This window comes from Zonotrichia leucophrys, chromosome W (genome assembly GCF_028769735.1).
Source record: "Zonotrichia leucophrys gambelii isolate GWCS_2022_RI chromosome W, RI_Zleu_2.0, whole genome shotgun sequence".
NCBI lineage: Eukaryota > Metazoa > Chordata > Aves > Passeriformes > Passerellidae > Zonotrichia > Zonotrichia leucophrys.
In genome coordinates, this window is record NC_088199.1 from 1,396,388 (window position 1) to 1,417,077 (window position 20,690).

General features: G+C 44.1%; 1 protein-coding gene across 3 annotated transcripts in view; it reads left to right on the plus strand.

Annotated features, from left to right (window-relative positions):
* The window catches only part of LOC135459274 (ceramide transfer protein-like), a 242,292-nt gene that overhangs the window by 136,599 nt on the left and 85,003 nt on the right, over positions 1–20,690 (plus strand). For all 3 annotated transcript variants that reach the window (XM_064735053.1, XM_064735055.1, XM_064735054.1), the window contains exon 3: positions 16,092–16,208. In XM_064735053.1, coding sequence (XP_064591123.1) covers positions 16,092–16,208 — 117 coding nt within the window. The remainder of the gene's footprint in view (positions 1–16,091; positions 16,209–20,690) is intronic.

The window sequence follows — 20,690 nt, forward strand, 5'->3', positions numbered from 1 at the left end:
GGCTGGAACTCTGAAGCGTGGTATTATCTCTTGTAAAAATGATCTGGTCACCTCTTGAGCTTTGACAGTCCTGGTGGGGAATGTTTCTGGCCACCCTGAAAATGTGTTTATTAATACCAGTAAGTACTGATACTCCCCTTTCCTTGGGAGTTCTGAAAAGTTGATTTGCCACTGCTGTACAGGCCCATGGCCTCTCCCAGTCTGACCCAGGGGGGTATTTTGAGTTTAGTCTGGAGGCAAGGATCACATTATCAGCTCACCTGAGTGATAGTGGCATATAAATTCCTGACAACGATACAACAATTCTTTCAATCAGATGTGTGTTCTAGAAAGCCTGTGGGAATTACTACTTCAAATTCAACACTTCATTTCAATGCACTCTGTATCACTCGCAGCCTTGGTCATTTCGAGAAAGGAGCCACACTCTATAAAAGGCTTTAGGTGGTTAGGCCCTAGTGTGTTTTCTAGTGCCCTTCCTTCACTAGTAACCATGAAAATGGGAAGGGATTACTAGCTCTCCTTCAATGGTAGCCCACCCCTTGCAGTTGTACGTCTCTTTTGATTAGTATTATTGTATTATGGCTTACCTTCGAGGAAAATCTGTACCTCACCCTTTGCTGCTTTCTTTGCCTCTCCATCCGCCAGCTCATTTCTTTCCTCCAATTTTAAGCTCACTCTCTGGTGTGCCTTAATATGCTTTTTCAGGTAGCTGAACTGCTTCCAGCAGCTGGATTGTCTCTTCTTTCCCTGTGAGGTCAGCAGTCCCCTCTCCTTCCAGATGGCTCCATGTGCATGCACAACTCTGAATGCCTTTTGCTGTTTCTAAGGCATGGGTCCATGCATTTATCTCAGCATCCTGTGCAGAGGTACCTGTTGGTAAGGGTCCAGACTCGATTACCTCTCTGCAGGTAGTCACTGTGAACTTTGCAATGTCGCTTTCTTGTCAGTGAACCAGGTCTCTGCATCGTCCAGAGGAGTGTCCTTTAAGTCTGGGCGGCTGGAGTAGGTAGCTTCCGTGGTCTCTAGGCAATCATGGTGTACTGCTTCTCCTTGATTCTACTGAGAAAAGAAGCTGGGTTGACAATATTAGTCACCACTATCTCTACATCATCTTGCTCTACCATGATGGCCTGGTATTTCAGAAACCTCTGTGGTGAAAAGCCAGTGGCCACCCTTTACTTCCAGTACTGCGGAAACTGTGTGGGACACTAGCACAGTCATTTTTGTCCCAGGGTAAACTTGTGTGCCTCTTGAATGTTCAGCACAACTGCTGCTACAGCTCTGAGGCAACCTGGCCATCCTTTGGCTGTTGCACCTCGTTGCTTAGAGAGGTAAGCAACTGCCCTCCCGTATGGGCCCAAGTCCTGAGCCAATATTCCCAGGGCAATTCCTTGCATGGAAAAATAGAAAGAATGCTTTACTTACATCTGGAAGTTTCAAAGCTGGAGCCGACATTAGGGCACTCTCTAGCTGGTGAAAGGCCCGTGTGGCGTCTCTTGTCCACTGGAGATCTCAGTTCCCATTGGCAATAAGAGCATAGAGGGGTCTGGCGAACAGTCCATAATTATAAACCCACAGCTGGCACTACTCTGCCATGCCTAAGAAGGGTTGGAGTTCTTTCGTTGTCTGGGGTTCAGGGTTTGGCATAGGGCTTCTCTGCCTTAAAGTCTGCTGCTCAGCACTCACTTCTTACTTCAGGTAGATTACCTTCTGTTTCACTACCTGTGCCTTTTTCTTTGAGACTCTGCATCCTTGGAGCCCTAGGAAATTCAAAGGACTTACCGTCCAGACTTCTCTTGCTTCTCTCGTCCGAGTGGCTACTAGAAGATCGTCCATGTACTGCAACAGCCTCCTTTCCTCTTGTGGAGCTTCCCGGGACTCTGGGTCTTTGCAAGCTGTTCTCCAATCGGAGTGGGGAATTTTGAAGCCTTCAGGCACATGGACTATGCGAGCTTGTGTTTGAATGCAAAAATTTTCTGGCTGGCTTCGTGGATAGGGAGGCAAAAGAAGGCATCTCTTAGGCCTAAAACAGTGAACCAGGTTAGCTCAGGTGTTAAACAAGTTAGTAAAGTCTATGGATTTGCTACCACAGGGTACAAATTCTGTGTTATCTTATTGACAGCCCTTAATCCAGTACTATCAGTTATTGGTCTGATTCTTTCCTTACCTTCCTTTTGAGGGTACTACTCAGTTCTCACTGGTTGTGTTCTTTCATTAAGCTTGATGGGGGAGCATCCCCTGGGGGAACATCTTTCACTCTCTCTGGTTCAGCAGAGGCCTATACCCTTGAAAACACTTATTTACTTCTTCTAATATCTCCTTACTAATGTCTTTCTTAATTTCAGTGTCTGTTAATATTAAGCCTAACATCTTTATATTATTTGCCTCTAGAGTAACCTTTCTCATTTGAGAATGTTTAGCAAATTGAGCGAATTGTACAAAAGCTTTTAGGTACACATAGTACACATGTTACTTTAAAGGTTTGCAAAAGGATGCCTTCTCAGACTGGCCAGTTGTTCATTCCCCACACTACAACATAAACATTCTCCACAGGTACTAAAGCTTTATTTAAAACTGAATATATGACCCTTGTGCCGACAAAAACTTCTTCCCTTTTGGGGAGGTCATCTTTACCCCTCCTCCCTTACCTTGGGAGGAAGCCTTTAACAAATCATATGTACTCATTTTGCGAACTGTGATTGCTTCGCATTTCAGCGTGATAATCCTTGCCTGATTTCATACGTTGCTATCTTATGCTGCATGCTGAACAACGTGTTTGATTTGCTTTCTCTTTGCCTTGTTTTCTTTTTCAAGGGCCAAGACCAGTGGGCGGTCTGATCTCACAGTCTCTTTGTCATTCTGGGTGATTTCTTAAAACGAAAGACATTTTAGCATACAAATACTCTATCCCTTTTATCTTCCTATTCGAACAGCAAAACAGCAATACCAGTGTTTCTCATAAACACCGCACTGCAATAATACCTGCACATCCAGCTTTTGCCCACAGGCCATTCCCGTGTTCCCTGGGGAGACGGGGCAGCCAGAGCTGTCCCTGTGCCCAGGGCACAGCCACTGTCACCTCACACAGCCTGCTAGCCTCTTGATGTACCAATGGCTCCCCGAAATTGCCCACAAAGGCAGGCTATTCTGTTTGTTACAGAGAACTTTAAATCCCTACAGCAGATTGTTTCCAGTAAAGACTTACTGCAGTACCAACTGAAGTCTCATAAATCTCATAAGTCTCATTAACTAATTCATCCCATTCATCTCTTCTATATAAACTCTGTTTTACAAAATATCAGTCTTTTCTAGTTCTCTTCTTGCGCAATCTATCTAAGCACTGTGTCTACTTACACTTGTTTTGCTGCTTTGCAAAAAGGCTGTGCTAGTCACAGCCGAAACTCTGATATGCCCACAGACAGACACATGCAACCCACCCCCCCCCCCCCCTTTAGCTCAAATTCACTAGAGCCAAGGCTTGAATTGCTGTGAGGGGGAGAATTCTTGGAATTCCTTTTACTCGCTTTATCGTGGTTAAGGATAAATCACCGTACTATAGTTCTCCTATGTAAAATGCTACTCTTGTTGCAACAAAATCTTAAAATCTCCACAAACACCACTATAGAAGCTGAGAATCAAATTACCACAATGCAGCGGAAGAAAATCACCACACAAAATCACTGGGAAAGGGCATATTTCTCATAGTGCTCACTTTCTCAACACAACACAGCATACCATAATTCGGCATCAATTTTCCTAGACACAATCAAAATAACAGCACACAGTCTAGAGACCAAGTCCAAACATCCAAGGCAAAGGAACTCTCTGAGCTCATACTCACGGTTAAAATGTACCAAACCTACACAAATCACTACAGTCAAACATGATAAATACCATCACTGACATTCCTCCACTCGCTTCTCCGCAGGGCACTTTTCTCCCTGCCCCCACAGCCTGCTGCAGCCGGCGCCTCTGGCCTCACTCGGCTGCTTCAAACACGGGGAGTACTGACCCCCCCCCGCACTGTAGGGCACTGTAGATTTACTCTCTTTTATACACCATACACTTATCACCTGCACAATCACAAACATAGTGTACTGACCACACACATTAACCATACAGCAACACAGTGTCCGGACATCACACACACACACAAACAAAACACACACGGGCTCACCAGTTCTGTTCTATCAGAACTACGAATCTACAATACACACATACACGGGTTCACCCGGCTCACCCCCAAAGCCGCTAGCGGTCTGCTCTATCAGAACGATGAACCCCGTCTCTAATACAGCTGCTCTGTCAGCTGAACCCATGAACCCAGACGTCTCTGGGTGGTTTACTCCCTTGCTCTCCTTCCTCCCCCCCGGGGGCCCCTCAGTACATTCCATATTCTCCTCCGCAGGCCAGTAGGTCGTTGTCTGTCCTCGCAGGTGGCAAGTTGAGACAAGCGGAGCCCCACCAGGAAAAAAAATCCTAGGGCGTGCCTTGGAGGTCCGTCTATCCTCCCTGCCCCCGCGGGGACAGAGAACTCCTGCCTGGCTCGCTATAATGTTTTGTGGAGAAAAGAAGAAACCTCACAACTTTATAAAAGTTGTAAAGCTCGGTATGTTTATTTACGGCGCCGGACACACACGGAGAAAATTCTCCTCAAAAGGCATGCGTACCCCTGAAAATTTCAGACCTCCTTTTATCCCCCTTCCAAATGCATATGCATACAGTTTCACAGTAAGTTCATACATATTCATCCCGCATGACATTTAGCACCAGTTCTTCTTTATCAAAGCAATTTCTAGGTCGGGGCAAATTGACCTCGTGGTCTTTTCTGTTTTTCTTTCTCTGTCTCCTTGCTGTCTCGGCATGCGAGTTTTTCCTTCAGCTTTGGCCTCACAGACTTTTCACCGTTGTTAGACACTTCACCTAATTCAGGATGGATCCCTACTCTCTCTCACTCTAAAGGCATATCTTGAATCAATATAACTCCTTTCTTTTGTGTTAAATTTTCTAGTGTGTTGCCTTCTGATACAAGGCAGGCGACCTGGTTCTGAGGAACAGCACGGCGACCCACTCTCCAGGGTCGCTCGGGCCTATGAAACACGCAGACACCAATGTGGTGGACGGTTAAAAGGCCTTTATTATCTCTTCTCGTGGGGTTTTATAATCTAGGGGTTTTCTACGTCAGAGGGGGTCTGTCTTTACCATCTATGGTTAGTAAGGAGTGGAAAGTTACTGGGTAGGGAATGGAAAGTTACTGGCATCTGGTTTAGGGGGCTACATTCCTGTGTTAATTATTTATATCTAAGGGAACAGGGGCCCTGCCTTCCCGTTACATCGTGAGATCTTCCGAACGCCTGACCCTATCTACCACACTAGTGCTCTTTTTAAAGTATATAATTCACAAGTCTGAGCCTTCTAGTTTAATTGCCTTTTTTTCCCCTTTATCTAACTTACTGCTTTTCTGTTCCATTTTCAAGATCTTATCTATTCATCCTCTTCCTCTGTTTCTCACTTCCACTAACAGCTTAATACCACTTTTCTTTCAACTACTTACACCTAAAAAACCTTTTTCTCACACTACTTTTCAAAACAATACACCTCAGTCCAAGGAGATATGGTAAGGCTTAAAATGCACAATCTACATTACATATACTTTAATTCGTCTGCATTCACTCACTTTTATTCCTCATTCACTTTCACACATTCCTTCACACCTTCAAGATACAAAGTGAATCCCAGTCGCCAGAAAATCACAGGTCCCTGTGGCCCCCTCTCGCATTGGGGTATGCCTCCGGGTCTCAGTATCGCCAGGCCTCCTGTAGTGGCCCTGACTCTGGTCGCCTCCTGTCAGGTTTGACGCTAGCCCAATGCCAGTGCGTCCATGAAAATACCTTCTGTTATAGGTTAGTTGCGGTGGGGAATCAATCACCAACTAGTAAGTCCAAATGAAATGAATTTATTGGTGGATAATTATCACCGACTAGTGAGTCCAATTTAAAATTAATTTATTAATTGTTAGAGCAAGCGATAATAGGCAAAGTCAGCGCTGGGTGAAACCAACAAAAGGCTTGCACCCACCCGGGAGCGCTGGGTGTGGCCGCGGAGTCCCCGCTCCACCAACGGCCCATGCTCTTCTGATATTTCGTGGAGTTTTTATACAGTCCTGCTTCCGGGTTGACACGTCTTTCTGGGTAGTACTCTGCGTATTCTTCTCCTGCTGCTAGGTGGTCATAGTCCGCCTCCCGGAGGTCTGAAGATGAAGGTTGGTATTTTCCTTATTTGATAGGTTTATCTGATTCCTGAAATTTTAGGCTCAATCTGCTGAGTTCCTGGAATCTTAGGTTTACTGAGCAGATAAGCTAATACTGTGTTATCAATCATAGCAAACCCCCCACCCATATTAACAGTTTACTAAACAGATAAACAAATGTTTGTGAAACCCATTGTCTTTGGTTTCACCTTCCTTATCCTTTTAAGTCTGGAAATGTACTTAAGCAAAAAAATGGAAGTGGTGGAACAGTCTTACTGGAATACTTTGTCAGCTTTGATGAACAAACTTAAAGTTTTAACCCATTACACCTTCTCCCTGGTGTCTGCTATGAGATGTGACCAGGAATAGAGCAAAGCAGGCTCCAGCTTAGGAATAGAAGGAAAAAAAATTATTAACTTACAATATATAAAAGAAACAGAACTCAGGATGAAAACCTTCCAAACATTCCTCCTGCCCCCAACCAAGTTCCCAATACATCACAGTAAGACAAAACCTTAGACTCCCAATTCAGTTGCCATCCCTCAGATCACCAACTCTCAGTCCATCACCACCCTTCAGATAAGCAATTATCAGTTCATCAAGAGGAGAGGAGTCCCTCTTGTGCCATAGGCTTCCCCGGGAAACACAGTTGGAACCTTGTGTATTTCCCTGTCACACGTGGCACCGCCCAGAGATCATTTGCCGTCGTGACATCTTCCTTCCATGCCCAGTGCTCCCACCACTCTACATGGACCAGGGCTGCTTCTAGGGTTTTCCTTTTAAGAGTGCTATGTCCAGTTCCAAAAAGAGCACAGTCTCTCACTTTCGGAACACCTGTCCCCCCCAAATTTCACCCCCTGGGGCCGAGGGGTACCAACACTGAACTGTCTTGGCTCCAAGCCATTGCCTCCCCCTAGATGCAGTCCCTGTGTCACAGGAAAACCGGTTCTGTCCATGGCTATACAAGAAAAGTCCAGCCAAAGGCCACTCCATCATCTGCCACCTAGAATTCTTCTCAACTTCTCTCGGTCATCTTTCACTTGCCCAAACTTGCATCACACTTGCCCATTTCCTACTATTCATCCATATCTCTCTTCTCATTCAGGAGGAGGACCAGCATTTGTAAGGTTTCCATCATCCAAGGAGAGGGTTAAAAATCTCAGGCTCTGCCTGTCCAGAACTCCCATGGCTGCCTTGCCGGGCACCTTCTCACCGCACGCCCCCCCGCCCCCCTTCTCCTCAGCTGGCCTGCTATCAAATTTCAAGGTGGCACAGACACAGACACCAGCTCTCCCTCTCTCTCTCGGGGGGGGGGGGGGGGGGGGCTTCCCGATGCCTCTCCAATGTTCCTTGTGAAAAACGCCAATCACTTGTTTTTAAAATTTTTAAAAGTTTAATAGTAATAAAATGGTTTAAAAATAGTAACACAATTAGAATAATAACAATTTGGGCAAATTGAATTAAGACAATATGAGACAATAAAAACAAAGAGTTCCGTACGTCAGGGTACCTTTTTCTGGGCATCACGAGCCCTAAAAAGGACCCCTGCTAACAAAGGATTAACCCTTAAGAACAATAGCCCGTTGCATATTCATACACCTCATACATGATGCATAAATTCTATTCAAATGCAGGATTCTGTCTGGTCATCATCAACTTCTTCCTCTGAATCCTAACAGCACCTTCGAGGTGGGAGGAAGTTAGTTTCTTCTGATAAGAGGGCAATAAATTCTTTTTCTCGGAAAGGTTTAGGTGTCTTCAGGCTGCTATCTCGCTGCAATCCTTTCTTTAAAAAAGTATCTTACATAGCATAGTTTCTGTTTAAATAATTTTTTATAATCTAAAACTATATTTAACACACTGCTTAAGAGAATTAATACAGCATTACTTTCTAACAGAACACATATAATATTCATTTCAATATTTGTGAAAAGCCAATCATAAAATATTAATTTTTCACACAAAACAAAAACCCCAAAAATTATATGGTATAAAAAACTGATGCCTAGAGAGGCTAGCTAGAACAGACACTCAACAATGTTCAAGGAATAAAGTAAGTATTTATTAAAAATGCCTTCAAACGATACACCTTGGGCAGTACTAGAGCTAATGTCCCTAAACTGGGACATTTGGTCCATTTACATATTGGGGTTAATTGTGCAATTACAGCTTCAGGGTATTAAGTCCCATCCTCCCAGATTGCTGTCCTCTATTTGTTGTTGTTTATACTTTTTGGGCCTGAAGCTGCAATGGTGTCCTTGGTTCTCAGGTGGGAAAAGGATTGTTTTCTCTAACTAAACTGTGAAGAGAACTTGCTAACACTTTATATGAAGTTCAAAGTTATATACTAATGCAGTACAGAATCTTAAAATATGAAAGCTAAAACTTAAGGCATCAAAACCATCCCCAAGACAATTTGTCATTGAGCTGTTGACTACAGTTCTGACTGCAATCATCTAGCCAGTTCCTTATCCACTAAGTGGTCCACCCATTAAATCCATGCATTTCAAATTTAGAGATAAAGATGTAGTGTGGGACAGTGTCAAATGCTTTGCACAAGTCTACATATGTGACGTTAGTCACTATTCCCTCATCCTGCTCCCCTGAAACCCTGCCATAGAAGGCCACTGAATTTGTCAGAAATTATTTCATAGCACCATATAATTATAGAATATGCTGAGTTGGAAGGGACCCATCAGGATCATCAAGTCCAATTTCTGACCCTCTGCAGGACACCCTAAGAATCATACCATGTACCTGAGTGCATTGTCCAAATGCTTATTGAACTCTGTCAGGCTTGGTACTGTGACCATTTCCCTGGGGAGTCTGTTCCAGTGCTCAACCACCCTCTGGATGAAGAATCTTTTCCTGATATCCAACGTAAACCTCCCCTGACACAACTTCATGCCATTCCTTTGAGTTCTGTCAGTGGTCAGGAGAGAAAAGAGATCACTACCTGCCCCTCTGCTTCCCCTCATGAGGATGTTGCAGATCATAATGAGGTCTCCCCTCAGTCCCCACTTCTCCAGGTTGAACAAACCAAGTGACCTCAGCCACTTGTGGCACCCAAAACTGCACATGACTCAAGGTGAGGCCGCACCAGTGCAGAGTAGAGTGGGACCATCACCTCTCTTGATCAGCTGGCGATGCTTTGTCTGATGCATCCCAGGACATGGTTGGCCCCCCTGGCTGCCAGGGCACACTGCTGACTCATATTCAACTTGCCATCAACCAGGATCCCCATGTCCCTTTCCACAGTGCTGCTCTTAAACTTCTCATTCTTTAGTCTATACACCCAACCAGGTTTGCCTTGTCCCAGGTGCACAATCTGGCATCTGCCCTTGTTAAACATAATTTGGTTGGTGATTGCCCATCTGTCTAAATTGTTGAGGTCTGTCTACAGGGCCTCCCTACCTTTGAGGGAGCCAACAGCTCCTCCCAATTTAGTGTCATTGGGAAACTTAGTATTCCTTTGAGTCCTGTATCCAAGTCGTTAATGAAGATGTTCAAGAGAACTGGGCTGAGGCTAGACCCCTGTGGGAACCCCAGTAGTGGCTGGGTGATAGCCTGATGTCACCGCTTTCGCTATAATTCTTTGTGCCTGACCTGTGAGCCATTTGCCCAGCCATCGTGTAACACTGTTAGCCAGTTGTGTGCTGGACATTTTGTCTATAAGGATACTCTCAGGCACAGTATCCCAAAAGATTACATCTACTGGCTTTCCTAGATCAACTAGGTGGGTTACCCTGTCATTAAAGCAAATCAGGTTCGACAAGCAGGACTTTCCCCTCATTGAAGCCATGCTGGCTGTGACCAAAGACTGCATTGTCCTTCAGGTATTTTTCAATACTTCCCAGAATAATCTTCTCCCTGATTTGCCCTTAGGGAAGCTGTAGTGGGTTGACAGTGGCTAGATGCCAGGTATCCACTATATTGGTGTTGCACGACCTGGTTTTTGGTAGCAGGGGGCCACAGAGGTGGCTCCTGTGAGAAGCTGCTAGAAGCTTCCACCATGTCTGGCAGAGCCAATCCCTGATGGCTCCGAAGATAGACATGCTGCTGGCCAAGGCTGGGCAAATTAGATATGTTGATAACACCCTGTGATAATATATTTAAGAAGAAAATCAAAACAAAGTAGGCAGAGTTTTTTTTCTAGCTAGAGAAGAGGAGGAGGTGAGACCATGTGAGGGAAACAACATGGAGACACCAAGGTCAGTGAAGAAGGAGGGGGAGGAGGTACTCCAGACGTTGGAGCTGAGATTGCTCTGCAGGCTGTGGTGAAAACCATGGTGAAGCAGGTTGTCCCCCTGCAGCCCATGGAGGTCCACGGGGGATGCAGAAATGCACCCGCAGCCTGTGGGGGAGGTGCTCATGATGGAGCGTGATGGAGCAGGTGGATGCCTCGAGGAGGCTGTGGTCCAGTGGAAGACCTGGTGGAAAGAGAGGTCCCCCTGCTTCCAGGCTGTCCTTGGAGGACTGTGACCCATGTCACAGCAGTTTTGGGAGGACTGTGTGCCCGTGGGAGGGACTCACGTTGCAGCAGGTGCAGTAGGACTGCTACCCATGAGATTTGGAGCCACGCTGGAGAAGTTCACAGAGAACTGTCTCCTATGGGAGGGAAAGACCCCTCTCCCTGAGCAGCAAAGGAAAATCTCAGGTGACGAACTGACCAATACTCCTATGCCGTCTCCCTGCACTGGTGGGAAGGAGGGTGGGGTTTGGGGAAGAAAAGGTGTTTTTAAGGGCTTATTTCACTTCTCATTATCCTCCTCTGATTTTGTTAGCAATAAATTCACTTTGTACCTCTAAGCCGAGCCTGTTTTGCCCTTGGAGTGTTTTTCTCTCAGTCCTTAACTCATGAACCCTTTTGTTAATTGTCTCTCTCCTCTACCCAGCTGTGGCAGGGGAGGGTGAGGGAGCAGCTTTTGTGGGTGCCTGGTCTTTGGCCAGTGTCAAGCCACAACATCCACCAAAGCCGCTCACTCCCCTCCACAGCTAGACAGGGGAGAAAAAATTGCAGAGGTTCCATGAGTTGAGATAAGGACCAGAAGAAATCACTCACCAAATACTGTCAAGGGCAAAACAGGCTGGAATTAGAGATATTAATTTAATTAATTGCTAACAAAATCTCAGCAGCACAGTGAGACATGGAATAGTTCACCACCCATTTTTTCTCATGCTGCTCAGGGAGAGGAGTCCTTCCCCTGCTCCAGCGTGGGGTCCATCCTATGGGAAACAGTTCTCCATGAAGTTCTCCAATGAGTCCATCTCGTGAGCAACAGATCTCCATGAACTGCTGCAATGTGAGTCCATCCCATGGGCAAGTCCTCCCCAAACTGCTGCAGCGTAGGTCACTCTTCCACAGGGTGCAGTCCTTCAAGGACAGGCTGCTTCAATGTGGGCTCCTCTCTCCACGGGCTTCCCACGGGGTCACAGTCTCCTCCACAGGCTGCAGGTAGATCTCTGCATCCCTGTGGTCCTCCATGAGCTGCAGGGGGGCAGCCTGCTTCACCATGGTCTTCATCTCAGGCTGCAGAGCTCTGGCTCCTGGAGCACCTCCTCTCCCTCCTTCTCCACTGACCTTGGTGTCTGCAGAGTTGTTCCTTTCACATATTCTCATCCTGCTCTTCCCTGGCTGCAATTGCAACTGCCCAATAACTTTTTTTTTTCTTTCTTCTTAAATATGTTATCACAGAAGCATTGCCACCATTTCTAATTGTCCCAGCCTTGACCAGCAGCAAGTCCATTTTTGGCGCTAGCAGGGATTGTCTCTGTCAGACATGGAGGAAGCTTCTGACAGCTCCTCACAGAAGCCACCCATGTAGCTTCCCCCTCCCCTGCTACCAAAGCTTGGCCATGCTGACTGTCATCAGTCAACTCCTTTTTTCCATGTGCCTTAGCATAGTTTTCAGGCGAATCTGCTCCATGATCTTGCTGGGCACAAAGGTGAAACTGACTGGCCTTTAGTTCCCTGGGTCCTTCTTATTTCCATGCATTAGGTTTGCAGTGCAGTTTTGGTAGCAGGGGAGTGGCTACAGGGATGGTTTCTGTGAAAAGCTGCTGGAAGCTTACATTATGTTTGCTGGAGTCAGTGCCAGCCAGCTCCAAGATGGACCTGCTAGTGGCCATGGCTGAGCCAATCAGCAATAGTAAGTAACACCTCTGTGATAATGTATTTAAGAAAGGGAAAAGTTATTGCACAGCTTTTGCATCTAGCACAGAGCAGAGTGAGATTATGTTAGAGAACAACTGCAGACACCAAGGTCAATGGAGGAGAGGGAGAAGGTGCTTCAGGTACTGGAGTAGAGATTCCCCTGCAGCTCATGGTGAAGACCATGGTGAGACAGGCTGTCCCCCTGCAGCCTGTGCAGGTTAATGGCAAAACAGATCTTTACCTGTAGCCCATGGAGGACCACACAACTGTGCAGGTGGATTCCTAAAGGAGGCTCTTACCCCACAGGAAGCCCATGCTGAAGCAGGTTCCTGGTAGGAGCTGTAGACCCATGGAGAGAAGAGCTCATGATAGACCAGGTTTGCTGGCAGGACTTGTGACACCTTTGGAGACCTACAGTAGAGCAGTTTGTTCCTGAAGGACTGCACCTGATACCAAAGTAATCTGAAAAACTTTATAACACAATTTGAAGCATTAGAAAGCAGGCATTCTTTATCAGTGATGAACACACTGAAGGATCTCTCCTTGAATGAGATATGTGTGGTTAAATTTTCAACAGGGTATTTATTCCAGCATGATCATACATATTCATTACAACATACTACCTAGCTAATACATAAACATCACTTTTCCTAGAACTAATTTGCATGCATGCACCTCCTACTGGAAGTCCTTTTATAATCCTAGAGAGTCATGTAAAGCAGTCTCTGGTGGTCATATTCACTGAATGCTTCAATATTAGAGGTGCCCTTTCCTTGAACTTTTTCTTTGGGCATGTGCTGTTTCTTCTTGTTACGTAACTTGCCAAAAAGCCACTATATTCCTCATGATCTGTTTCTTCACTGGTTTCAGCTATGTTTATCATCCTGTGTGCATACTTTTGCATTCTTTTATGTTTTTTGCTAGTTAGTCTTTAAGCTCTATCCAGCAACATCAGGGGAATTGAAAATTTCTTTTCTCTATGTTATTTATCACAACCTGTGGAAGGGACCCAGACTGGAGTAGTTTGTGAAGATCTGCAGGTCGTGGGAAAGACTCACATTGGAAAAGTTCATGAAGGATTGTCTCCTGTGGGTGCGATCCCACGCTAGAGCTGGGGAAGTGTGTGAGGAGTCCTTCCCCTGAGGAGGAAGGAGCAGCAGAGACAACAGCTGATGAACTGACTGAAACCCCTATCCCTGCACCACTGGGGCAGGCAGTAGAGAATCAGGAATAAAGTTAAGCCTGGGAAGGAGAGAGATGTGGGGGAAGGTGTTTTTAAGATTTGGATTTACTTCTCCTGGCCTTACTCTGATTTAATTGGTAATAAATTCAATTAATTTTCATAACTTGAGTCTAATTTGCCTGCTACAGTAATTGGTGAATGATCTCTCCCTTCTCTTATCTCAACTCACAAGCGTCTCATTATATTGTCTTTACCCTGTTCTGGAGTGGGATTCACAGAGTGGCTTTGATGAGCACCTAGTGTCCAGCCAGGGTCAACCTACCACAGTCCTTTTTGGTGCCCAATGTGGGGCTTGAGACAAGAGCAGTTTTATATTGTGTGCTATAACTATGGTAGCTATTAAATGGCAAGCTCCTGTGTGGGATATTGAGTTTGTCAGCTGCACCACTTCTCTTTATTCTGCTGAGTTTGGAAACATGTTAATACAAATAATGTCTCTGCTTTGTCTTGGCATTGATGGCCTTGCTATTTTGTGAGTAGGATGAAGCTGAATTAAGTTGAGATGGTCAGGTATTAAGGGAATTGGTAGCTGCAGTTGATTTGCTTTATTGCTAGCTTTGTCGGTTGCTGGATTTTTTTTTTTTTTGGAAATTTAAATTTATTTAGATTTAACTTAGGTTAGGATGCCTGACCAAATAAGTGAAACTATTAAAAAAAAGGTGACGCTTCAAGTACTTTTGTTGAACTCTTCTTAGCTCTTTTTTTTTTTTTGCATGTTGACTTTTGTTGTAGTTTTCTTCCTCTATTATATTTAAAAAAGAAACATTGTCTATTATACATAAGTAGCTTCTGATTTTCAGATCCTTAGAAAATAATTCTTATGGACACTGAATTGTTGCACAGAAAACAACAAATGAGATTTGCTTATAGGTTTTCTTTTGTGGAGTGTTGCACAAGTGATCTACAGTGCTTTACTTGTCTGCAAGATTAACGTATTCACAGAGCATTAAAGGATATTAACAGGTATAGACTTGTCTTTGGCATCTGGAATCAATATTTATTGCTTTTCAGATTGCATTGTTTGCCTTAATCTTAGAATCTGTTATGTCCCTGTATGCTTCTATGTGTAACATTTCTTTGTATTCAAATTCAAAAAGGTGTTCAGCTGGACCTGTGTTATGTTTTGTTAAGAATAGTTTTCAGTGAAAGAAAAAAAAGGTTTTCTGTGTTGGATGTTTGCTAGAGAGTAACTTTGAACTGACAGTGTCACAGGGCAAAATAGATCCTTGTTTTGTTCATCTGTACTTTCATTACTAGCTTCACTGTAATGCTATTAAAGGCATTTTACTATTTGAGACACATGAACTGAAAGTTACATGCATTCGAGTGGTCATATCGAAGGGATTGCATGTTGCTCCCAATTATCTGACAATCCTCTTTGTTAAGGTAATTGAGGCAGAGGTTGCCACAGCTTCCTTTAGTTTCCTGCCTTCCTTGTCATTTTGATATATTCTGCTTTTATGGCTCTATCCTGGTGCTTTTTGCTATGATGTGTGTGCTTCTCCCATCGAAAACTAATATTGATAGCAATAACCCTAATTTCTCTTTCCCGCTTTGAAATAAAAAAAAACATATTTTCCTGGCTGTCCCCAGTAGTTATTTTGCAAAAGGATTCCTTTGGAATGCTTGATCACTGTTTGTGTGGAACTTTTTTGTGACAATTTTGTTAAAACTGTACTAAACTGGCTTTTCTATTTCAGAAGATTGGCATTTTTTATTATGCAAGTGTATTATGTTCATTATTTGAGACAGCTGCATACAACCAAATTTGAAATCTAGGATGAATTCAAGGCAATATTTAAATGAGCCTTGCTTGGTCTTATCCTATGCAAGCTGTTACAGATCCAGAGCTCAGTCCCCAAGGGGACTGGGTGCTAGAAGCCAGCTCGCTCTCAGACCAAGGCCGCGGGTCAGCCCCTAGCAAGCAGGGAGATATTCAGCTCTTAGTGATCAGGCAGCTCTTGTGATTTCAGCTTTGCTTGCTAGGTAGCTTTCCCTTGGCCTAAGGCTCCAGCAGACGGTAGAGAGAGGAGAAGCAGAAGACGCCGGCTGTTCCACGAGTATGGCTTTATTGTAGGGGTCTGTGAAGGGTCTCAGCTCTTCTTCTTCCGAGTTAGTAGGGGTACAGTATGCTACTTTTATACTCTTGGCTTGGATCTAATCTTGACTAATGGCAAAGGTGTTAGGGTGACCATAAGTGACCAATGGTAGGGTTTAACACAATATTGCTTTACATGGCTATAGGGATAAGGTACAAGGCGGATGTCCCTGGAGACAGGAAACTTCTTTGCTGCTGTGTCAGCATTCTATTCTCCAAGGGACCCTGGCTAAACCTGAGGGGTTTACTACAAATATTGATCTGTTTTTCTAATTGCACTATTTCTAGAGTGTGAGATATTGTTGATCATTATGATAATTTTAGCTATTTTTACATTCTTTCACAGCCTCATGACTTTGATGAATGCAGGTTCGATATTAGTGTAAACGACAGTGTTTGGTACCTCCGAGCTCAGGACCCAGACCACAGACAACAGTGGGTAGATGCAATAGAACAACACAAGGTATGTGGTTTTTCTGATTTCCTTTTTCAGTCCCTCATTAGATCTAGTGGCACTTGCAGACTTGTAAGCTTCAATGTACCGTCATTAAAGTACTCAAGGTATTTCTGACAGATAAAAGTTGTAAGATTGAAGCCATGATGGTAATTATGTTCCAAAGGAATGGATTTGCTTATCCTTCATATACAAGAGTTTAGAGAACTGTGAGCTAACAACTGAACCTTTCTTGAGCTCTAGCTTGAAAAGGCTTACATTGTGTTTGAGTAACATTTATTTGTTTTGGCTATCCTCTCTCACTGATTATTGAATTGGTTGTTATCTAAAAGCCACAGATGCTAAACTTCTTAGTCATACAGTCCATTCTCCTAGGTTTTTATTTGGTTTTTAGGCTCATCTCTTTGTTAACTTGGCTGCTTTAACTGTATCTCATTACTGGCTTTTGTCTCCTTGTATTTAAGGCTTTATTGTTCATCAGCATTTTCATTCAGTTTTCCTCATCTATGCCTTATCTCTTCTGCTGAACTCTGTTACTTTCATTTTGCCTAAAAAAGCTTGAAGGTCAGATATTTTTTAAAAATGTAACACACAAAACATCTGTTGTTTTCAGATGAAAGATAGGCACTACTCCAAGGTGTTGAGTGTGAATACAATACATAGCGCAATGAAACATTTGCATCTGGGTTATTGTTACAAATGAGAAGGGAGATTTTGAATGGCCTCTGCTTTTGTCCAAGTTTCTGGCAGTAGGCAGCAGCTTTATTGAGGCGGCCAGCACCCCAAAACCACTCTCACTCACAAGTTCTTAATAATGACCAATCGGGTCTATTACGACATGAATTATTTATTGAATAGACAAAAGGAAAAAACAGACATAAGACTTTAACAGGCTTACTTACTAGACAGAATAAACAGAAGATCTACTTGTAGATTAAAAAAAAAAGTGCACGATAAAAGGTACCAATATTACAGCTAGCGAAGAAATAGTATAGATTAGGAGTCAATGTAAATTACCACCGAATTGATGCCAGAATACTTGTATAATCCTTTCCCTCAATTCCCAGGAAAATATCTGTGAAATTTACATCCAAACTTCAGGCAGAAGTCCCATGCATTTCCAGGGTGTATGTAGGAGACTTCTGCTTCCGTGAAAGTGTGTGTGGCTTTTATAGTTTGTAAAGTGAAGTGTCTGTCTGTCAGAAATTCCAGCTTATCTCCCCACATCTTGTTTTCAAGGCAAGTTGTTTATTGCCAACTGGAAATTCCACCTCTGGCTCTAGAGAGATAATTAATTCACTAACCAGAGACAACTCACTAGTCAGACAAGCTGGCCTGGGTTATCCGATCAATTAATGTGAGGGGGAAGAATGCCCGGAGCTATTGCCCCATCTGATGGACAGAATAGATAAGCTCTTCTGTGGTAGGGGGGGAAGTCCTGCCACAGCTATATAGGTAGAATAACCGAATAACTCAAGTTGGAAGGAGCCCATAAGGACTGCGTCCAACTCCCGTCTCCTTGCAGGGCTACCTAACACTAAACCATATGACTAAGACTCATCCAGACAGTCTTTGAACTCTTGACAGGCTGAGTGCCGTGACCACTTCCCTGGGGAGCCTGTTCCAGTGATCATCCACCCTCTCAGCAAAGAACCTTTTGTTACTGTCCAATCTGAACTTCCTCTGATGCAGTTTCATACCATTTCCGTGTCCTATCACTGGTCACCAGAGAGGGGAGATCAGCACCTCCCCCTCCACTGCCCTTCTTGAGGAAGTTGTAGATTGTGATGAGGTCACTCCTCAGCCTTCTCTTCTCCAAGCTGTGTTGCCACATACTAGCTGGTTTGTGCTAGGCAAACTAACCAGTCCCTGGGTTGACTAACAGGGGCCTCGCCCAATTACATCTCTCCCAAGGCTGCAGGCATTTCACTGGCCAGAACCTGAAGGGGCGTGGAGATCAGATCAATGAAAATATCCAGACCAGGCTTTTCAAATGCCCTTTTTAAGGAAGGGCTTGGGAATAAATGCTCTGTTTGCCACATGAACATCAGGATGTGTGGTCTCTTTATCTCCAACCCATTTCTCTTCCTTCCCTCCCCCCAAGTCAATGTCAGAAAGCTGAAAAACTAAGTGACCTCAATGATTCCTCATAACCTATCACAAAGTAGTTGAGAGAAGGCTCAAGAAGTAAGACACAGTGATTATGTGGATTATTATGATCAGATTTATTGCTAATACAGTATCTAAACATTACTGATACAGTATTTAAATAACAACTTTATTGTTTATTGCAATGGATTATAGTATCATCAGGTTGTGGTCCCTCCTGTTGAGTCACATGCTTAAGTGAAATCCCCCTGCTTTCTAAACTCAGAAAAGTCTAGGTGTGACTCAGTCCAGTTAGTCTCAGATTTGGTCAATAGTCTATGACTAAAGGGTTATAATATAAGCATTTTCATCTAGAAATGTACGGGGTTACAGTCTTTGGCCTTGCAGAATTCACATTTAGAAACCAAGAAAGCACCTATGAAACTATTTTAGGATTTTATCTCTGTATTTGACTGTGTTGTCCCTAAAGCAGGGTTCATTTACCTAGTGTGAAGGAGCCCATCAACACACTGAGTCGAGATATTAGATTTTATTACCGTTGTGCAGAAAAGGGTGCCAGGCATCTAACAGAGCTGGCATACCTTTTAGGAAACAGGCAGAGTCTTTTTTACAAAAAGGTAAAAAAAAAACTATACAGAAACCGGTCACTCATGCTTATATAACAAAATTCTTAATATGCATGTGGTGGTCTGGTCCAGTTCATAATACTATCATTTACATATATGAATTTCCCTGGGGGTGTGTTTTTTAGCATTATAATCATCTAAGGTAACTCTACATTATATTTCTATTCTATCAGCTATGACCAAGTTATTATTTAACTTTATACTCTGTTACAGTTTCTGCTTAAATCTATTTGAACATGGCGCCATCTCACCATGCTGCCTTGGCCGCGCAGTCCCAGCTTGCATGGCAGCTCCTGGACCGGGATGGAGTTGGATGCTCCTGGCCTTGGCTGCATGGTCTCGACTGTGTGGCTGCTTGCAGCACTGGGATGGTCCCCCCCTGCGGCGGCATGGCCCCCGCTGTCCCACCAGGAAGGGGCCCAGCAGGCCTGCCAGGAAAGGGCTTGGTGGCCCCCTTACCACCTCTCCGAGGCAAGAGAAAAAAAGCTTCCTGTGTTTTTTTCCTCTTTTAAATATGTTATCATAGAGGCTTTACCAGCTTTTCTAATTGGCTTAGTAGTGGGCCTCTTCTCAGAGCCAGCCAGCAATTGGTTTTGCCAGGCACTGAGAAAGCTTTTAGCAGCTCCTCACAGAAAATCCCTTCCATGGCTGGCTTCCTCCCTCCTCACCAAAAATCAAGCCATGAAAAACCACCACACTTGGCCATTCACCATCTTCATACCTGTCTTTTGTATGTTCTCTAATAGCTTTATATCCTTCTTATATTGAGGCACCTAAAACTGCACACAGTACTCGAGGTGAGGCCATGCCAATGCACACTAGAGCAGAACAGTCACCTCTCTTGACCATCTGGGGATGCTGTGCCTGATGCACCCCAGGAACTGGTTGGCCCTTTTGGCTGCCAGGGCACAGTGTTGACTCATGTTCAACTTGCCATTTACTCAAATCCACAGATCTCTTTCTATGGGGTTGCTCTGCTGCCTCTTGTTTCCCAATTTGTATGTATAACCAGGATTACCACATCCCAGATGGAGAATCTGACTCTTGCTCTTGTTAAATTTCATATGGTTGATGATTGCACAGCTCTCTAGTCTGTCTAGATCTCTCTGTAATGCCTCTACCCTTGAGAGAGTCCACAACTCCTAATTTAGTATCATTAGCAAACTTACCTAATGTTCAGTAAGTTCTTGAATCGAGATCATTTATAAAGACAGTTAAGAGCACTGGCCCTAAAATTAAGCCCTGAGGAACCCTGCTGGTATCTGGCTTTCAGCCTGATATAACCCCATTAACTATAACTCTTTGAGCCTGACCCATCAGCTATTTGCTCACACAACCTATTATGGACTTGTCTAGGTTTACGCTGGACATTTTTTCCAGAAGCAAACAGTGAAAAACAGTATCAAAAGCTTTGCTAAAATCCAAAATACCCCACATCTACTGGCTTCCCTAGGTCAACTAGATAGGTGACCTTGTCATAAAAGGTGTCTTGGTTTGAGACAATTTAGAGGAGAACACTCTGAAATGAGTTGTCTCTCTTTAAGGGTTCCAACAATCCCTTTCCACCAATAAGGGACTGTCCTGGGGTGACTAAATGATGCAGCATCCCTTATCATCTGCTCTATGCCCAGACATGAGTCCTGTAGCTTTAAGTTCAAAGGGGGGGGTGTAGTGGTATCGGAACCCAGGACATTCCTCTGACTGCCCTGGATGGCTCGAGACCCTGGCAAGGGGCTCAGAGACCTTGGCACAGAGT